The sequence below is a fragment of the Rattus norvegicus genome, chromosome 1, assembly GCF_021556685.1.
Source record: "Rattus norvegicus strain SHRSP/BbbUtx chromosome 1, alternate assembly SHRSP_T2T, whole genome shotgun sequence".
Lineage (NCBI taxonomy): Eukaryota > Metazoa > Chordata > Mammalia > Rodentia > Muridae > Rattus > Rattus norvegicus.
Genome location: NC_141534.1, coordinates 139,801,463 through 139,818,332, shown reverse-complemented (window position 1 = coordinate 139,818,332; position 16,870 = coordinate 139,801,463). Strand labels below are relative to the sequence as shown.

General features: G+C 41.7%; 1 protein-coding gene across 16 annotated transcripts in view; it reads left to right on the top strand.

The window, feature by feature from the left end:
* Chd2 (chromodomain helicase DNA binding protein 2) overlaps nucleotides 1-16,870 on the top strand; it is a 112,731-nt gene that overhangs the window by 50,471 nt on the left and 45,390 nt on the right. For 14 of the 16 annotated variants that reach the window (XR_015624083.1, XR_015624089.1, XR_015624081.1 and 11 more), the window contains 8 exon segments: nucleotides 3,236-3,424; nucleotides 6,997-7,159; nucleotides 7,559-7,711; nucleotides 9,373-9,444; nucleotides 12,801-12,950; nucleotides 13,789-13,937; nucleotides 15,493-15,589; nucleotides 16,772-16,864. Coding sequence is in view for 7 of the 16 variants with exons in the window: in XM_087557371.1 (XP_087413497.1) it covers nucleotides 3,236-3,424; nucleotides 6,997-7,159; nucleotides 7,559-7,711; nucleotides 9,373-9,444; nucleotides 12,801-12,950; nucleotides 13,789-13,937; nucleotides 15,493-15,589; nucleotides 16,772-16,864 (1,066 nt within the window). In the remaining 9 variants the exon portion in view is untranslated. 16 annotated transcript variants of the gene reach the window in all.

The window sequence follows — 16,870 nt, the reverse complement described above, 5'->3', positions numbered from 1 at the left end:
TACACAGAGAAACCCTGCCTCAAAGAAGAAAGAAGAAAATTAGATTGCGGATAGAGAGCTGTCTTAGTGGTTAAGAGCACTTGCTGTTCTTGCAGGGAACCTGGGTTCACTTCCTAAACAGCTCCTGGCGGCTCACACTGTAATCCCCAGCTCCAGGAAATATGAAATCCTTTTAGCCACTGCATGTACTTGGTGCATTAACACACAGACTGGCACACACTTATACACATAAAATAAAATTAAATAGAATTTTATCAGCACTGCTTCAGCTCTTAAAATTTTAATTGTTAAGACTGGAGAGATGGTTTAGTGATTAAAAGCACTAACTGCTCTTCCAGAGGTCCTGAGTTCAATTCTTAGCAACCACATTGTGGCTTACAACTGTCTGTAGTAGGATCTGTTGCCCTCTTCCGGTGTGTCTGAAGACACTGACAGTGTACTCACATACATAAAATTAAAAAAAAACATGTTTGTAAGTTGAACAGTTCATTTCTGTAAAACACTCCTGGGTTCAACTTCAATGCTGCATGTGACTGACTTTATTTTCATGACATCTTTTGAAGAGAGTTTTTAACTTTTGGACATAATTTATCAAGTTATTCTTGTGTGATGTGTAAAACAGATAGGTCTAACCATGTGCCAAGAAGACATTTGTTGTTCTATACATTTTAGCTGTCACATTAGGTGTATATTTTATTTTGCTGCACTGAGTGCATGAAGTGTTAGGACCTTGATTCAGTTTTATTTTTCCTCACTGAGCAATTTGGAAAGTTGTTATAGCGTCATTTGTTGAAGGCAGAAAGGATCTACTTCTGGTCTGTCTGCCGCGAATGCTTTTGTCCATTTCTTCTTCACAGCGTTGTCTTTATTTTTGCTTCATTGTAGTGTTTAACGTGGAAAATATAAGACTCAGTTTCATTCTTTCTTAAAACATTTTGTCTACTCACGCTTTAATTTCTACTTTGGGATCAGCTCATTAATTTCTGGGGGAGAACCTACTAGAATTTTGTTTGGATTGTGTTGAGTCTTATGTGTCAGTTAAGGGAGAGTTATTAATCTAATAATAACTGAGCTTTCTATTCCATGGTAGGAAGGGTTTTTTTTTTTTTTTTATTTAGCTGTGAAGTTTTTCTCAGTAGTGTTTAATGGTTTAATTGTTGCAAATTTTAAACTATTTTTGTTGAATATATTTTTCAAATCTTGGTTGCATTTTAGGACATTTTGTTGTTTTGGTAAGGCGCTGGGGATAAAACCCAGAACTGTGTGTGTGTGAGTGTGTGTAAATCTGTGTGTGTTGACTATGTGGGTCAGTACTCTCTGCTGAGCTGATTGTACACCCTCAGCCCTCTTAACACTGTTCATTTCGTCTCGTTTGAACTACGCTAGAGTCTGGAGTTACAGTTAGAGAAAACTACAGCTGAGCTTAGAGACAGTCTGTCTAGTGCTGCAATTGAGTGTGGAGCTATAAGTAGTTTATAGTTACAGCTCAATATAGACTACAGAGTCTAGAGCAGTGACTCAAGACCACTTTGGGAGTTGAGCAACTCTTTCTCAAGGGTTGCCTAAGACACACATATTTACATTACCATTCATGGCAGTAGCGGGATTATAATTGGGAAGTAATAATGAAACTAGTGTTTGGTCTGGGGGTTTACCACATCATTAGATGTATATTAAAGGGTTGGAGTAGTAGGGCGGTTGAGAACCGCTGGTCTAGAGGTACAGTTGACTACAGAGCTACAGTTAGGATAGAGAGCCACAGTAGAGTCTCGAGATACAGGTAGAGAGCAGAGATACAATTGAGGGTTACATATTTATCATTCATATTCATAATATTGTTCTTGTAGCTTTTCTTTTGTTACCAATTTCCTTTGTATTTTTACTTAGAGACCCATATTTCTGCTAGTACAGGCTTTTAAATGTCTTAGTTCTGTGAGTGCCTTTTATGTCTTGTCTAACTTATACTGTAGAAGGTTGTTGAATAGAGTTGGTGGGAGTGAAACGTTAGGTACAGTTTTTGGCTTTTTCCTTTTTGCTTAGGTTGAGGCAGTTTCTTGGATATAAATAATTTGGCTGAACCCCTTCCAGTCATTTTAGCTACCTACTTGTGCTAGCCTAGCATTCATACTTTTAGTGTACTAGTTAATTCCTCTCCTAGTTAATGTTATCATTTTAAAATTATTTATTCGTGGATTCTCTAGCGTTCGTGTATTTCAGCCTAATCTTCAGGTTAATGCTGATTTACTTAAATTCTCCTTAGGTTGTAAACTTAGGGTACTGTGGTAGAATTGTTGGTTGACATAGAATTGTCTTTTAAGAAAACTTCAAAAAGAGAATTTCTTCCTTCCTTTCTCTTCCCCCTTCTTCCCTCCTGCTCTTTTCTCTCTCTTGCCTCACTACAGTGTTTTCTGGGAGTCCCTCTGCACCCTCCATTCAATGCTGTCTCATATGCTGGCCTTCTCATCTTTGGCGGTGTCAATATTTTGGGTTGTTTTGGACACTCCCCACCCCCACTCAGGCTGCCCTGGGTCATGTTTCTTGTAGCCTGTCTAGAAGCATTCTTGGGTTTTACCCACTACAGGCCAGTTGTCACAACTGAAAATATCTCGTTATTACCAGTGTCTTCCTTGGGGATGGAGGAGTAAACGCAGACTGCATAGCACTGTTCAGTGTCGTGGCTGATGTCTTCATCGGTTGCTGCATGTGTGCCCTTTGTCTTCACTGCTGTGCCATCTCTCCAGCCCCGTGTGTCCTTTCTCATTGCTGTTCTTTGTCCCATGTCAGTTCACTGGATTCATTTCTCCTTCCCCAAAGACTATAGTCACTATTGAACACATTAGCTCCTTTACACAGTGTCTGGCAGAGTACCTGACAAAAGCAGCTGCAGGCAGGGGTTCTTTTGGCTTATACGTAGTTCTAATACCCAGCCCATCATGGCTGGGAAGACATGGTGGCAGGAGCATGGAGCAGCTGGTCATACCAGGTTAGCAGGACACAGGCAGTGATGGGTGTTTGTGCTCATCTTGCCCTCTCCTGTCAGGTAGCAAGTGTCTACCGGCTGAGGCATCTTGTCTCTTAGAAATTTTAGAATTACATTTTGTTTATTCCCTCTCTTTTATTGAAGATTCAGTGATTGGCAAATTTTGCCTTTCCTGGCAGGACAGATTGAGATTTTTCCCCTACTCTTAGATCAGTTCTTCCCTGTGTATAACTAACATGACAATTTCCTCTGTAGGTTTGAGTTCTGGGAAGATTTTGAAGAAGACCATGGAAAGGGGAGAGAGAATGGCTACCAGAGTCTTCATAAGGTACTAGAGCCTTTTCTTCTTCGAAGAGTCAAAAAAGATGTGGAGAAATCCCTTCCTGCCAAAGTGGAACAGATTCTCAGGGTGGAGATGTCAGCCCTTCAGAAACAGTATTATAAGTAAGTTCCTGCCTGCCAAGAGCAGGTGACTCTCCAGTAACACCTGCCTTTCTAAAAGTAAAACTGGAACACAGGCTTTGGGTCTTCCTCCCTCCCTCCCTCCCTCCCTCCCTCCCTCCCTCCCTCCCTCCCTCCCTCCCTCCCTCCCTCCTTTCTCTAAATTAAGCCGAGAACCTTGTAAATCTTGGCAAGTACTCAGTAGTAGTAGTACTCAGTTTTGAATGGCTCTCTACCTGACCTCAGCATGCTAGAGAGCACTGAGCTTTGTAGACTCAACACAGATTGCAGTTGGAATGCACACTCAATCAGAAGAAAAGGCCTGCCTGCCTGCCTGCCTGCCTGCCTGCCTTCCTTCCTTCCTTCCTTCCTTCCTTCCTTCCTTCCTTCCTTCCTTCCTTCCTTCCTTTCTATTTTTTTTTTTCCCCTTAGATAGGGTTTCTCTGTGCAGCACTGACTGTCCTGGAACTTGCTTTGTAGACCAGGCTGGCCTCAAAGTCATAGAGATCCATCTGCTTCTGCCTTCTGGATTGCTGGGATTAAATCATGTGCCACCACTGCCCAGCTAGGAAGTTTTTTCTCCATTTAAGTAAGAGTTTACTCAGTACTTTCAGTTAATGTTAAATGATCTGAAATTTGTCAATCAAAACTATTTCATGCTCGTGTGTGTGTGTGTGTGTGTGTGTGTGTGTGTGTGTGTGTGTGTGTCTCAGAGGTTTGCCTGCATCCATGAATGTTGTTGCATGCCTGTTGTCTGCAGGAATTAGGACGGCGTGTTAGATCTCCTGGAACTGGATTTAAGGATGGTCATTGAATACTGGGAACAATTGCTAGGTCATCTGCAAGATCAGCTAATGCTCTTACCTACCAAGCCAACTCTCTAGCCCTTAGTTTTTAATGCTAATACTCTTAACACTGATCAGTAAACAATTTTTTTTGTTGTCCATTCATTAAATCTTCCTTGAAGTTTTATTTTTAATGTTAGACATAATGAAGATGAATGGAGCATATCCTTTCCAGAAGCCTTATGTGGCTAGAAACAAGTTATTATGCACAGTCATTGAATCCAGGCATGTGCAAGGAGCGCTGAGGAGAGGCCGCACTCACCTCTGGGACAGAGTGAACACTCCTTCCTTTCTAGTCCTCCAAGTGGCACAGACAAGTCACAGTTTTTGGCTTAACTTATTGTGCAGAAATTCAGAAATAGTGAGTCAGGTATAGAGGGCAGCATCGAATGTGCTTGTTACGGGCATTCACATTTAATTTTCATGAAGTAGGGTGCATTTGTGCATGTGTATATGCATATATCTGAATATCAAACCCAGGGCCTCACACGTGCTGGGCAGACACTGCTGGACTATATGTAGCTCCAAGCCCCATCTGTCCTTTAGAAATATTACTATGGGGAGTTTCAGATATAAACAAAATTAGTATGGTAATGTCTCATCTCATAACCTAGCTTCAGGCCTTTATTAGTTCAACCATATATTTTCTTGTATTCCTGTTTTAGTGTATGTCTCTGAAAGAAAGACTTTTATTTAAATAATTTATTTTTTATTTTTATTTTTATTTTATTTCTTGTACATTCATGTTTTGCCTGCGTAAGTGTCTATGTGACATTGTTGGAGCCCCTGAAGCTAGAATCACAGGCACTTATGAGCTTCCATGTGGGAAGAACCCTGCTCCTCTGGAACAGCAGCCACTGCTCTTACCCTCTGAGCCATCTCTTCAGCCCGAGAAAGCCTGCTTATTCTTCAAAACTTTGCCCTGTTATCATGCCTAAAAGTAGTTAGTGATTTCTTAACCATTTAATAATGTCCACAGAGCATGTATATTCCTAAGTTGGTGCACATATGCATACGCATACACAGAAACACTCAGGATATTTTGTTTGTTCAGGATCTCTGTACTCTTCATTTAGTATAGTTTGGTGTTTCGCTCTTTCCTATATTCTTTAAACAACACCTGCCTTTGTCAATGTCTATCTTTTTAAGAGTCTTGTGTATAGCTCAAGTTGGGCTCAAACCGATGCTCCTTTATCCCTTAGTCTCCTTAGTGCTGTGTATTCAGTACATTCTCACCTTTTAAATTGTGTATGTATGCATGTCTCTGTGTTTATTATGCACATACACTTCATATTTTTAGTGCCCCTGCATTTGACTAGGTTCTGCATAAGGTCTGGTATGGAATTTTCCTTTTGGGGCATCACGTGCATCCTTAAAGTGTTTTGGAGTTTGGAATTCAGGTTCTGGCTTAGGAATGCTCTCCTTATTATAGTTGATAGCTGCTTTACCCTCTAAACGGTAGTGTTCCATGTTCATGTTTTCCATTTTTCTCTCTCTCAAACCAGATCAACCAGTCACTTATGGAATTTTACCTACTAGGTCACTGGGGGATGGTACTTGGAGATTGCATACTTATGGTCTAGGGGTTCTCTTTGTGGATACAATTTTAATGAATTCTTTACAACTAAATCATACTGTATTTTCTCTTGTGGGTTTGGCTAGTTTTCAGATCTCCTTCCTTCTCCTGCAACATCCTAATTGCTGGTGTTACAGCCATGCCGTTTCTGTCTTCCACTTCTCTCCCAGCCCTTTGACAGGATCTCACTGTATAGTCTGTCCTCTGGCCTGGCCTTGATACTCTGTAGACCCAGCCTCCCGAGTGCTGGGGTAAAGGACAGGATTGCGGTTGAGCACCGTCCAGCTACTCTTGTGTGGGAGCTCTGACTCTCCCTCTGAGTGTGGATAGGGAGTGTGTTTACCTCATTCTCTGCTCACTGGCATGCTCTCAAAGGAGTTTTCATAGATGCTAATGCACTTAACATTTTGAGATATATATCTGTTACTCAGATAAAAGTACTTTCAACATTTTATAGTTCATTACTAAGGCATATATGTATACACACACACATACGCACACACTATATCATATGTGTATTTCTCCTATCATTCCAGTTGGTATATAAAAGAATATTTAATGTTATTTAGCATTTTACAATAACAATAGTTCTTTATAATCAGTTCTAATGAATACATATTATGAATGAATATATATGTATTTCCACCCCCCCCCCCCCCCCATCTTTTTGGAGCTAAGTTCTCACACTCCATGCCTACATTGACTGTGAGCTGAAAATCCTCTTGTCTCAGCCTGCTGAGTGCTGGGGTCACAGGTGTGCGCCACCACGTGCTCTTAGAGTGTATGTGACTTACTTAACCAGTCTTCCTGTTAAATGACTTACTCCCAGTTTTAAAAATTGTAAAGTTAAAAATTAAAAGCCCTTTAGTGATAATTCCTTATGTACACACACACACACACACACACACACACACACACACACACACACACACACACACGAGTGTGTCTGTAGCCTTCTAGAATTGTCTTTTCGATTTCTTGTGATCAGTGAGGTTGACGTACCTGGTACAATCATTGAACTTTCACTTCTGCCTGGAGAGGTAAAGGATCACATTTAGGTGACAGAAGATAGAAAGTAAAAAATTCTGTCTTTTCCCTTTATTTCCTATGGCACCATAAACTCTGCTTACTTGAATTGATGTTTCCATTTGCAGATGGATCCTGACCAGGAATTACAAGGCTCTTGCCAAAGGAACGAGAGGCAGCACGTCCGGCTTCCTTAATATTGTGATGGAGCTGAAGAAGTGCTGCAACCACTGCTACCTGATCAGAGCTCCCGAGGACAGCGAAAGGGAGACGGGCCAGGAGGTCCTTCAGGTGAGCAGCTGTGCTCTCCTCTCTGATGTGAGTCAGCTCTGTTTTAGTTCCTATTTTAAGTATAAGTATTCCTTCTCTTCCTTGACTACCCTTTAAGGAGCATCAAAGGAAGCTTTCAAAAACACAAGAAAAGCCAGATGTCAGGAGTGGTGTGGAATTGAGGGAACCCTTGGATATGACAGGGATGTTTGGGGATATGCTGGCCGCAAAGGAAATTTAAGTTTGAAGAACAGTTTATTCAAGGTTCACTTGGGCTACAAAGTGAGACCTTGTCCCAAAATGAAGGACAATGATGAAAAAACTTGAGTAACAATGCTGGAAGCATACAGTGCCGTGGGTACCATGTTTAAAGAATACTGTGTGTGAACATAATGAGTGAGATGTCTTCTGAATCTTTAGTCTCTAATTAGGAGCAGTGGGAAGCTGATTCTGTTAGACAAACTGTTGACAAGACTCCGAGAAAGGGGAAACAGAGTCCTTATCTTCTCTCAGATGGTGAGGATGTTGGATATCCTGGCTGAGTACCTGACTATCAAACATTATCCTTTCCAGGTAAGATGGCTCAGTGATGCTCTTCCCACCAGATGTCTGAGATTAAGGTTCCAGGAAGACCTCAGCTTTTCTTTTTGCCTTTAGATTACTCTGATGATAATGAATAAGTGAAGGTCATAATTTTAAAAAAAATAAAACAAAAAACCAAACATTTTGTTGTTTGTGTTTGGTTTTTTTGAGACAGGATCTCACTGTATAGCCCTGGCTGTCCTGGAATTTACTATGTAGGCCAGGCTGGCCTCAAACTCACATACCTGCCTATGTCTTCCAAGTTCTGGGATTAAAGGCACGTGCCATTCTGCCTGGTAATAGAATAAGTGGCTGAGGACACATGCAAAGGCGTCTTTGTGCCGTGGTTACTGTGTGGAGATCAGAGGATAACTGTGAGGAGTTGTTTCTCTCTTTCCACCATGGGGTCTGAGCGCTAGTTCAGGTCCTGAGGCTTTTCACCTGCTGAGCCTTCAGCACTAAGGACAAGGTAGTAGGAAAGATTAGCAACAAGGAAGATTGGCCTAAGTATCTGTACTATCTCCCTTCATTTGTTATCAAAGTAGATGGGAGTAAGTGTGAACCTGATTATAGAATCACAGATTCTAAGATGAAAAGAGGCAGTGTTGTTTTATCTTAACTCTGTAGAGTTGTGGCCTTGGTTTGAGGCTGGGAGCCAAACAGGAGGAGTTCTTGAAACAAGTGGTAGTGACTTCTCAGCAGAGTTGGCTCGGTGCTTGTGCCCAGTGGACTCTTATAGGAGGGATTTCTTACTTCAGAGACTGCTGTGAACCCTCCTTTGCCAATAAATGCCTCTGGTTTCAGTGTCTGCAGATTTACTGTAAAGTCTGTGTCTGCCACCTGCGCACCTGAAGCTGCTGTGTGGCCGCGCCTCTCACGACCTTGCAGGGATATAGGTCTTTGCAGACTCTGCTTGCACCAGCTTCAACTTTTGTAAAATCAGTGCTCCATCTTAAGGGACGATTTTAAGGGATGAAATGTGAAAGTAGTTCTGTGTGCTGAGAAATATATTTTATGTACAAATTCAGTATTTGCCTTGTATATATTGAATATTTTCAGTATGGTGACTGTCTTATACCTTGAAGTGACCTATCTTCTAACTAATAAAAAATTGTATGCACAAGTGAGTACCTGAGGCTTGAGTTGATGATACAGTTTTACTATTTGAATAGTTTATAGTGATTTTAGAATGTAAATTTAAGAAAAAGCTGACAATATATGGTCAATTAATATGAACATTTCAGTAGCTTCCAAATGTGCTATACAATTCATTTGTTTAGCATTCAATGTTTTTGCCATGTTGTCTAAGATATATTGTTTTTCTGTAGGAGCCACTTACTAAGTGATTGGAGTTAGTTTCCTTAGCACACGGGCTGGGTTCTCATCTCTTTCCTTGTGGTTGTTTTTAGCCATTCTAATCCTTGGGTCAGCCTAGACAGCTTGTGAATCAGGAACGTCTGACCTTGGGTCTGTAACTGTAGAGCCGAGGTGGCCCTGGCCATGCTGTCACAAGTACCTTCTGGGCACTTTGCCAGCCACTTCGTTATTTTTACTCCATGCATCTGGGAGATGAAGGTTGCCAGCTTGATGTTCTATTCTCAGCGTGGCTGATCTTCCTCACTCAAGATTTTTCTTGTGGTTTCTTTTTACAGCGCCTGGATGGTTCTATCAAGGGAGAAATCCGAAAACAGGCATTGGATCACTTCAATGCAGATGGGTCTGAGGTACATTATGCATGGCTTTAATATTTGGATAACTTGGACTTTGTGTATGGGGGAGTCTTTCCAGTTTAACATATTGTGTTTTAGAAACATTTTGTAGCAACCTCTCCTGTCTTGATGAGAGAACAGGATACTCTCCTGTTCTAAGAGATGCCTAGTTTTGTTGTTCATCACTGGGCAACCCTGGACAGCCTTCCTAACTTCCTTAGGTTAAACTAGTAATGCTTGCTACTGGTTTACCAAACTTAGAGGTTTGAAAGAAGAGGAAGGCAAGGGCATGATGGGCCAGGCCAGTGGAATTAACGCTGATATACATGTTATCCAAGGTTCTGATCTGTATTTTTTTTTTTTTTTTTTTTTTTTTTTTTTTTTTGGTACTGATGCTTAAGTAGTATGTTTGTTTGCCAAGTTTGAGTTATATTAACCTCTCGGTGTGATGGAGCCTCATGTTCTTTCTCTGCTACAGTTTTCCATTACTACATGTCCTGCGGAGTTTTGTCAAGTATTTTGCTTTGGACACATCTATATTAGAGCTACTTTAACCAAGTTAGGAACCCTGAGTACATTTCTGTCTGCGTATCAGTTGGTCAGATGACAGAGCTAGAAGTGTGGGAGAAAAGCTTTTTTAGTGTGAGTGAAACTGGTAACACGTCAGACAAAAGGAGCAATGGTGCCAGCCGCAGCACACAGGCAGGGTTGTGGAGAGGGGTCCAATTTCTAGAGGCTTAGTTAGTCTCTGAATTTGTGGGTGGTCTTAGTGCACTACTGTTCTGGATGCTTCTGTCGTCTAAGTCTTATTATCTGAGGGGTGATAATGTATTAAGGCCCAAGCTTGAGGAGTTGAGTCAGGAGACTATTAGTCCCATCCCTCTTCCCTCCTATTTCTTTAACTGTGAATTCACAGTGGCTGCCCGCTCTGCTCTGAAATAGCTCACGAGGATGAGATGTGGTGGTCACATCACATAAGAGCTACTTAATACAATGCCAGCAATTTCTTCTCTGTAGTGTTTATCACAGATAGCACCGATGCGAGTTAAATATCCCATTTTCCTTTCAGAGAAAATCTGAGATTTAATTTTTATGTAGTTTTATTTTTTGATTCTCAGTCTCTCTGGTAGCCATATATAAAATATGGTTTGTCTGACATATTCTGTAGCCTTATAAACGTAGTCTTGTATTTTTGTGGATGATGTCACCTGCCCATCTGTCAGATGTATAAAGCATACGCAGTAAAGCCTTTACCCCAGTGACATAGTCTCCACCATCGTGCTCTGCATCTCTATAGATCAGCCGTTCTTTCTTATCCACGTACCTTATTGTAATCGCACTCTGGGTGACTTTGTCTGCTTTTGGTCAAAATTGTACTTGGACATTTTTTCTCATGTCCTAAAGGCCTTAGGAAACCCTCCCTGCCCTTACATTCCCAAGGGGGACAAACCCAGGGCCTCGTGGATGCTAGACAGGTACTCTACCACCAAACTATATCCCCAGCCCACACCTTAGAATTGGATTTCCAGTCATTTCTTCCTGTCTCTACTGTTCTTTTCTATTTCTGTGGATAACTCCTTAGCCTGCATGTTTGTATGTGTACTATGTATGTGCCTGGTGTCTTGTTCCTGGAGGAGGCCAGAAGCCGGTCATGGATTCCTTAGAAGTGGAGTTACAATGGTTGTGACTGATGTGGAAGCGCCAGGGACTGATGTTCCGTAAGAACAGCAGCAGGTGCTCTGAGCCCTGAGCCATGGGTCCAGCTCTGCTGTGTTTTAGCCATGTTATTATTTGAAATAGTTACAAAATAATGAGCACTTACAAAGTGGCCAGATGCATTTTGTTCAGTTCCCTAAAATAAACTTATCTAGTCCCTATGCACATACTCCCATTTTATGTTGCTTTTAACGGCATCAAGTGTCATAGTCTTCTTAAACCTCTCACCTTGACAGTAGACATAAACAACATGCAGTTTATATTGTCCTTGAGACATTGAAAATCGTCTATGAGATCATTCAGCTTTTGGCTTATATTGATAGTTTTTGGTATCTTACCCTAAGCTGTCTGTTAATCTATATACTATGTGTATTCTCAGCTGCTGATTAATTATTACTGTGGTTATTTAAAATTCTTGCAAGGCAGCTGTGTCCCTCTTTGTGTTTTCATTGCTTGTGCTGTCGATTATGACTGTTAGAATGTGAAACACTCTCTGTTCTTTTTGTTCCTTCTGTCTGTCTACCTATCTGGTATATCTATGTCATCTGTTAAATAGGTCCATTTATTGAGGTTCATTTCCCAAGTCAGCAGTTTTGTTTATTTATTGATTTACTAATTTATTTTGTTTTTAGAGACAGGGTCCCTTATGGCCCAGGCTGATGTCAAACTCAGTATGTAATTGAGGATGGTCTTGACACCCTGACCCTCCTGTTGCTTCTTCCTGATTGCCAAACTATAGGTGTATGCCCCCACACTTGACCCCAGACCAGTTTTTGAGTGTTAGTTTTGTACTCAAAAGGCATTAGCTTTTGGAATGGCGAAATGACCCAGTGCATGCATGTATACATACAAATACACACACACACACACACACACACACACACACACACACACACACACACACACACACACACACACCAAAAAATGTACAAAAAGGAAAGGGCAGTGTTACTTTTTGATAGAGATGATCAGATGCTCTGAAAACAGTGATATTTTAAGCTTTTCTTTTTAAACCTGGGCATACAGTTTACTTTCTCTCTGCTCACATGGTTTTCTGAGCACTCACCTTTAAAGCAGATATGCCACACTTGTCCAATGTCTTACTGCTATGCAAACTGGAAGACATTAGGGCCTGGCCTTTGGCATACACAGTATTTCCTCACACTCAGGGACAGGGAATCTCCACCTTTTCCCTCAGCATCCTTTGTGGTGATTGAGGTCCCTGCACTTGTCAGCAGTCCTGAGTCATGCTGTGTTGCTGCTTTCCTCATCATCCCCTTGAGTGGGCGGGCACACACAGGGAAGTGTGTCTGTACACACTAACTGCCACAGCAGTTCCCAAGAAGACTGAGTGTGTGTGGTGCTTTGGTTAAGTTGCTGCATTCCCTAGTTACAGCTGGGGCATAAATTCCCCATGGCTGCCACCTTACTAGAATCTGTTTTCTGCCTTTGTTCTCTGTACCGACACTTCCTCTTAATCAAATGAAAATGCCTGTGTCTCAAGTCCTTGAGCTCCTTTTATCCTCCATAAAGTTTGTCCATCATATCTCACTTTTCTTCACACCTGCAGGGGTTTCCAGGTGTGAGGGCTTATTGGAGTGTGAGAGTGTCTCTCAGAAGGCCACTGCATAAAGTAGTATATTGCTTGTGTACAGGACTTCTGCTTCCTGCTCTCCACACGGGCTGGCGGCCTGGGAATCAACTTGGCTTCAGCGGACACAGTTGTCATCTTTGACTCTGACTGGAACCCCCAGAACGACCTGCAGGCACAAGCCCGAGCACATAGAATCGGTCAGAAGAAGCAGGTCAGTGGAGATGGGCTCTTGAGTCCCTCTGGACATCAGGCAGAGGTTTATCCTACTCCATCACTGTTTGTGAATGCATATTTCCCCACTGCTTTGCCTCCTCTTTAATATTAACTTGTTCAGAAAAGATGTGTCTTTGGATCTAAGATGAGTCTTAGTATGGACTCTTAGCCTACTTCTATGTGAAAAGTATGGGGGTTAGGGATTTAGCTCAGTGGTAGAGCAAGGCCCAGTCCTCAGCTCAGGGTTGAGGGGTTGGTGGGGATATTTCGTGAGTGACCTTCTACATACACATTTACCAGGAAAGACAATGAGGAGCAGCCTCAGAGCTTAAGAGTGTGGCTAAGGAGTCCAGTATTAGTCTTACTCTCTATGGTAGTGTAAGCTGCAGCATACTGGAAAGGCACAGGCTTGGCTTTTGTTTTTGTTTTGTCTATAGATCTCAAAGACTGCTTTCCTATTGGCTAACTTACAGGTTCATATGTGACCAATGATTCAGACTTTGTAAAATGAAGCCAGTTGGGGTTGGGGATTTAGCTCAGCGGTAGAGCGCTTGCCTAGCAAGTGCAAGGCCCTGGGTTCGATTCCCAGCTCCGAAAAAAAAAAATGAAGCCAGTTTGTCAGGAACAAGGCTGTGCTGTCTTTCGAAGCTCTTTCCTTTAGGCATTTAGCCTGCTTCAGCAACACACCTTCTGCACCCACCAGTCCACCAGCTGAGGCTGGCATTAGAGAGTCTGTGGCACAGGAGAACAAAGGGTCACTCTTCTGGAGTTTGACAGCAGTAACATTAGCTTTTCTTAAACAGGAGTAAACATGACATTTCTTCTTCTTCTTACAGGTGAATATTTACCGCCTGGTTACGAAGGGGACTGTGGAAGAGGAAATCATAGAAAGGGCCAAAAAGAAGATGGTGTTGGACCATCTGGTGATTCAGCGCATGGATACTACTGGCAGGACAGTTCTTGAAAACAACTCAGGGAGATCCAAGTAAGTGCCGGGGAAAATGTCGAGACAGAATCAGATGGTTTTCTCCAGCACTGATACAGTTCTGATAGATTTTACCATAGGCAATATCTATCAGTCAACTTGATGCTGTAAGGAGGGTGCTGCCCTACCCCCATTTTTTTCGTGTGTGTGTGTGTGTGTGTGTGTGTGTGTGTCTGTGCGCGCGAGCGTGTGCGTGCGCGTGTGCGTGTTTGTGTGTGTGCGTGTGTGTGTCTGTGCGTGTGTGTGTGTGCGTGCGCGTGCGCGTGCGTGCGTGTGTATGTGTGTGCGTGTGTGCGTGTGTGTGCGTGTGTGTGTGCGCGCGAGTGTGTGTGTGCGTGTGTGTGTGCGCGCGCGCGAGTGTGTGCGTGTGCGTGTGTCTGTGTGTGTGTGTCTGTGTGTATCTGCACACACATATCTGACCTGCACACAGATGACCTGTAGAGGTCAGAGGCAGGAATTAGTATTCTGCTTTTACCCTGTGGTTTCTAAGGATCCAATCAGATGAAGCTTAGACAGCGGCTCATGCCTACTGAGCCATCTGGTGGGCCCCTCATCTTGTTTTGAGATGCTCTTTTGTCTTTGCTTCTGGCTCCATATGTGGCATGATGCAGTAGCAGAAGTGTGGACCATGTTGCTAGTTGCTTCTCAGCGTAGCCCAGAGTCACCCCTGACTGCAGCAGGGATGCATTTGGACAGAAGCAGATGCTGGGCTGTCACTGCTAGTGAAAAATACTTGTGTGGAGTTGTGCCTTTTCAAACTGGCAAAGGATATAGGGGAACAGTCAAGTAGCTTGTTTTGAGATAATTTTCTGTTTAAGAAGAGCCTAAGTCAGAGAAGTTGATCTGTTTTGGACAAAAGGTGAAAAAGATGAAGTTCTTGGTGAAGATAAGGTGACTTCCTGAGACAAAAGGCAGGAAAGCATGTGTTGTTGCAATCTTTGCAGGGCAGTAACTGAGTTCTGAGGCTTATCACAAACTCTGAGATGTTAATGCAGAATTTGAGGTATCATTGTTTTAGGGGCAGAATTAACTCTTGGTCATTTGTCCCCTCCTGCAAAAGGTATATACACAGAAGTTCAGGTCCAGAGTGCACAATTGACATTCGCTAAAAACTTTAAAGATGTTTAGTTACTTTTTATACATATGACAGCTTTGTTTTCATGTATATATGTATTCCATGTGTATGCCTGGTTCTTGTAGATGTCAGAAGAAGGCATTGGAACTTGTCACTTGAATTACAGGCAGCTGTGAGTCACCATGCGCATTTTAGGAACCAACCCAGGTCTTCTGGAAGAGCAGCAAAGACTCTTGCCCACTGAGCCATATTTTTAGTCCCTCTTAAAAATTTTCACATTTTTATTCATTTGTGAGGGAATTGAGGATACACTTGTGCTTCTGTCCGAGTGTGGACATAGAAGACACTTGTTTTCTCCTTCTACTTGTAGTCCTAGGGATTGAATGCAAGTAGGCTCAGGTTCGGTGGCAAGATGCTTCACCTGCTGAACCATCCCTCCAACCTCTTACTAGAGATCACAACTGTATTTTACTCCTACAGCTCAAATCCTTTTAATAAAGAAGAGCTGACAGCTATTTTGAAATTTGGAGCAGAGGATCTCTTCAAAGAAATTGAAGGAGAGGAGTCAGAGCCTCAGGTAATCTATTTGGAGCACAGGAATTTTCTTTTTTTTCTTTTTTTTTTTTTAAGAATTATTTATTTGTTTTATGTATATGAGTACAGTGTAGCTGTCTTCAGATACACCAGAAGAGGGCATCAGATCCTATTACAGATGGTTGTGAGCCACCATGTGGTTGCTAGGAATTGAACTCAGGACCTCTGGAGGAGCAGTCAGTGCTCTTAACTGCTGAGCCATCTCTTTAGCCCAGGAATTTACTTTTCTAGCCACTCTAGGAATCAGTATGAAGGTTCTTGAGATTAAAAACAGAGCTGCCATATGATCCAGCTGTACCAGTCCTAGAACCATATCCAAAGGAGCCATAAATGAGGTGCCCCAGACATGCTTGCATAGCCAAGCTTCCTGTAGCACTAATCACATTCCAAGTTACATAATCAGCCTGGTGTCTATTCATAGGTGCATAGGTAACAAAACTACTATGTCTATACATATTTGAAAATATATCACGTGTTGGAAAATTGGTGGGTCTCGAGGTTATCAAGTGAAATGAGGCAGATTCCGAAAACCAAGTATCATATTTTTTTTCCTCATGTGGAACTTTATATATTTTATGTATTTTTATATATGCTTGCTTATATAAATATATGTGTGTATGTGTGTATATGACATGAAAGTCAAAGAAAGTGTATTTTGGAAGAGGAAAGGATAAGTCAGCATTGGCAAAAGCAGGTAATCAAGAATGTACATTATCCAAGTGTATGATAGACTTAAGAAAATATAGTTGTATAACTTAGCATTTTTACATGACTGTGTAAAAGCTTTCAATACTAGGACTATTTTATAAACATCTTAAGTTTTTTAGGAAAGATTCTTTGTCAGAAATTTTTATTAAAGGAAGTAATTATTTAAAGTAATATAGCGTAGCTTTTTAAAAAAAATTTTCTTGCTAAGCTCAAGGCTTTAACAACACTAAAGAGGAACGGATAAAACCCTGAAGGACTCTGTATTTCCCCATATTTTTCTTTCATAGAATTCCCTGACTATAAATGAAAACCTGTAAGAGGTGTTGGTTTGCAGGATGCATACTGAGACTGTAGACTATAAGAGTTTTAGGAAAGTAGCCTGTGTTTACCTAACATTTGTAGTACATGCTGAGACTGATGCTTTCCCATTATATCCGTGTTAATTCTGTTCTTTCAGGAAATGGATATAGATGAAATTTTGCGTTTAGCTGAAACCAGAGAGAATGAAGTGTCAACTAGTGCGACAGATGAGCTGCTATCACAGTTTAAGGTATGA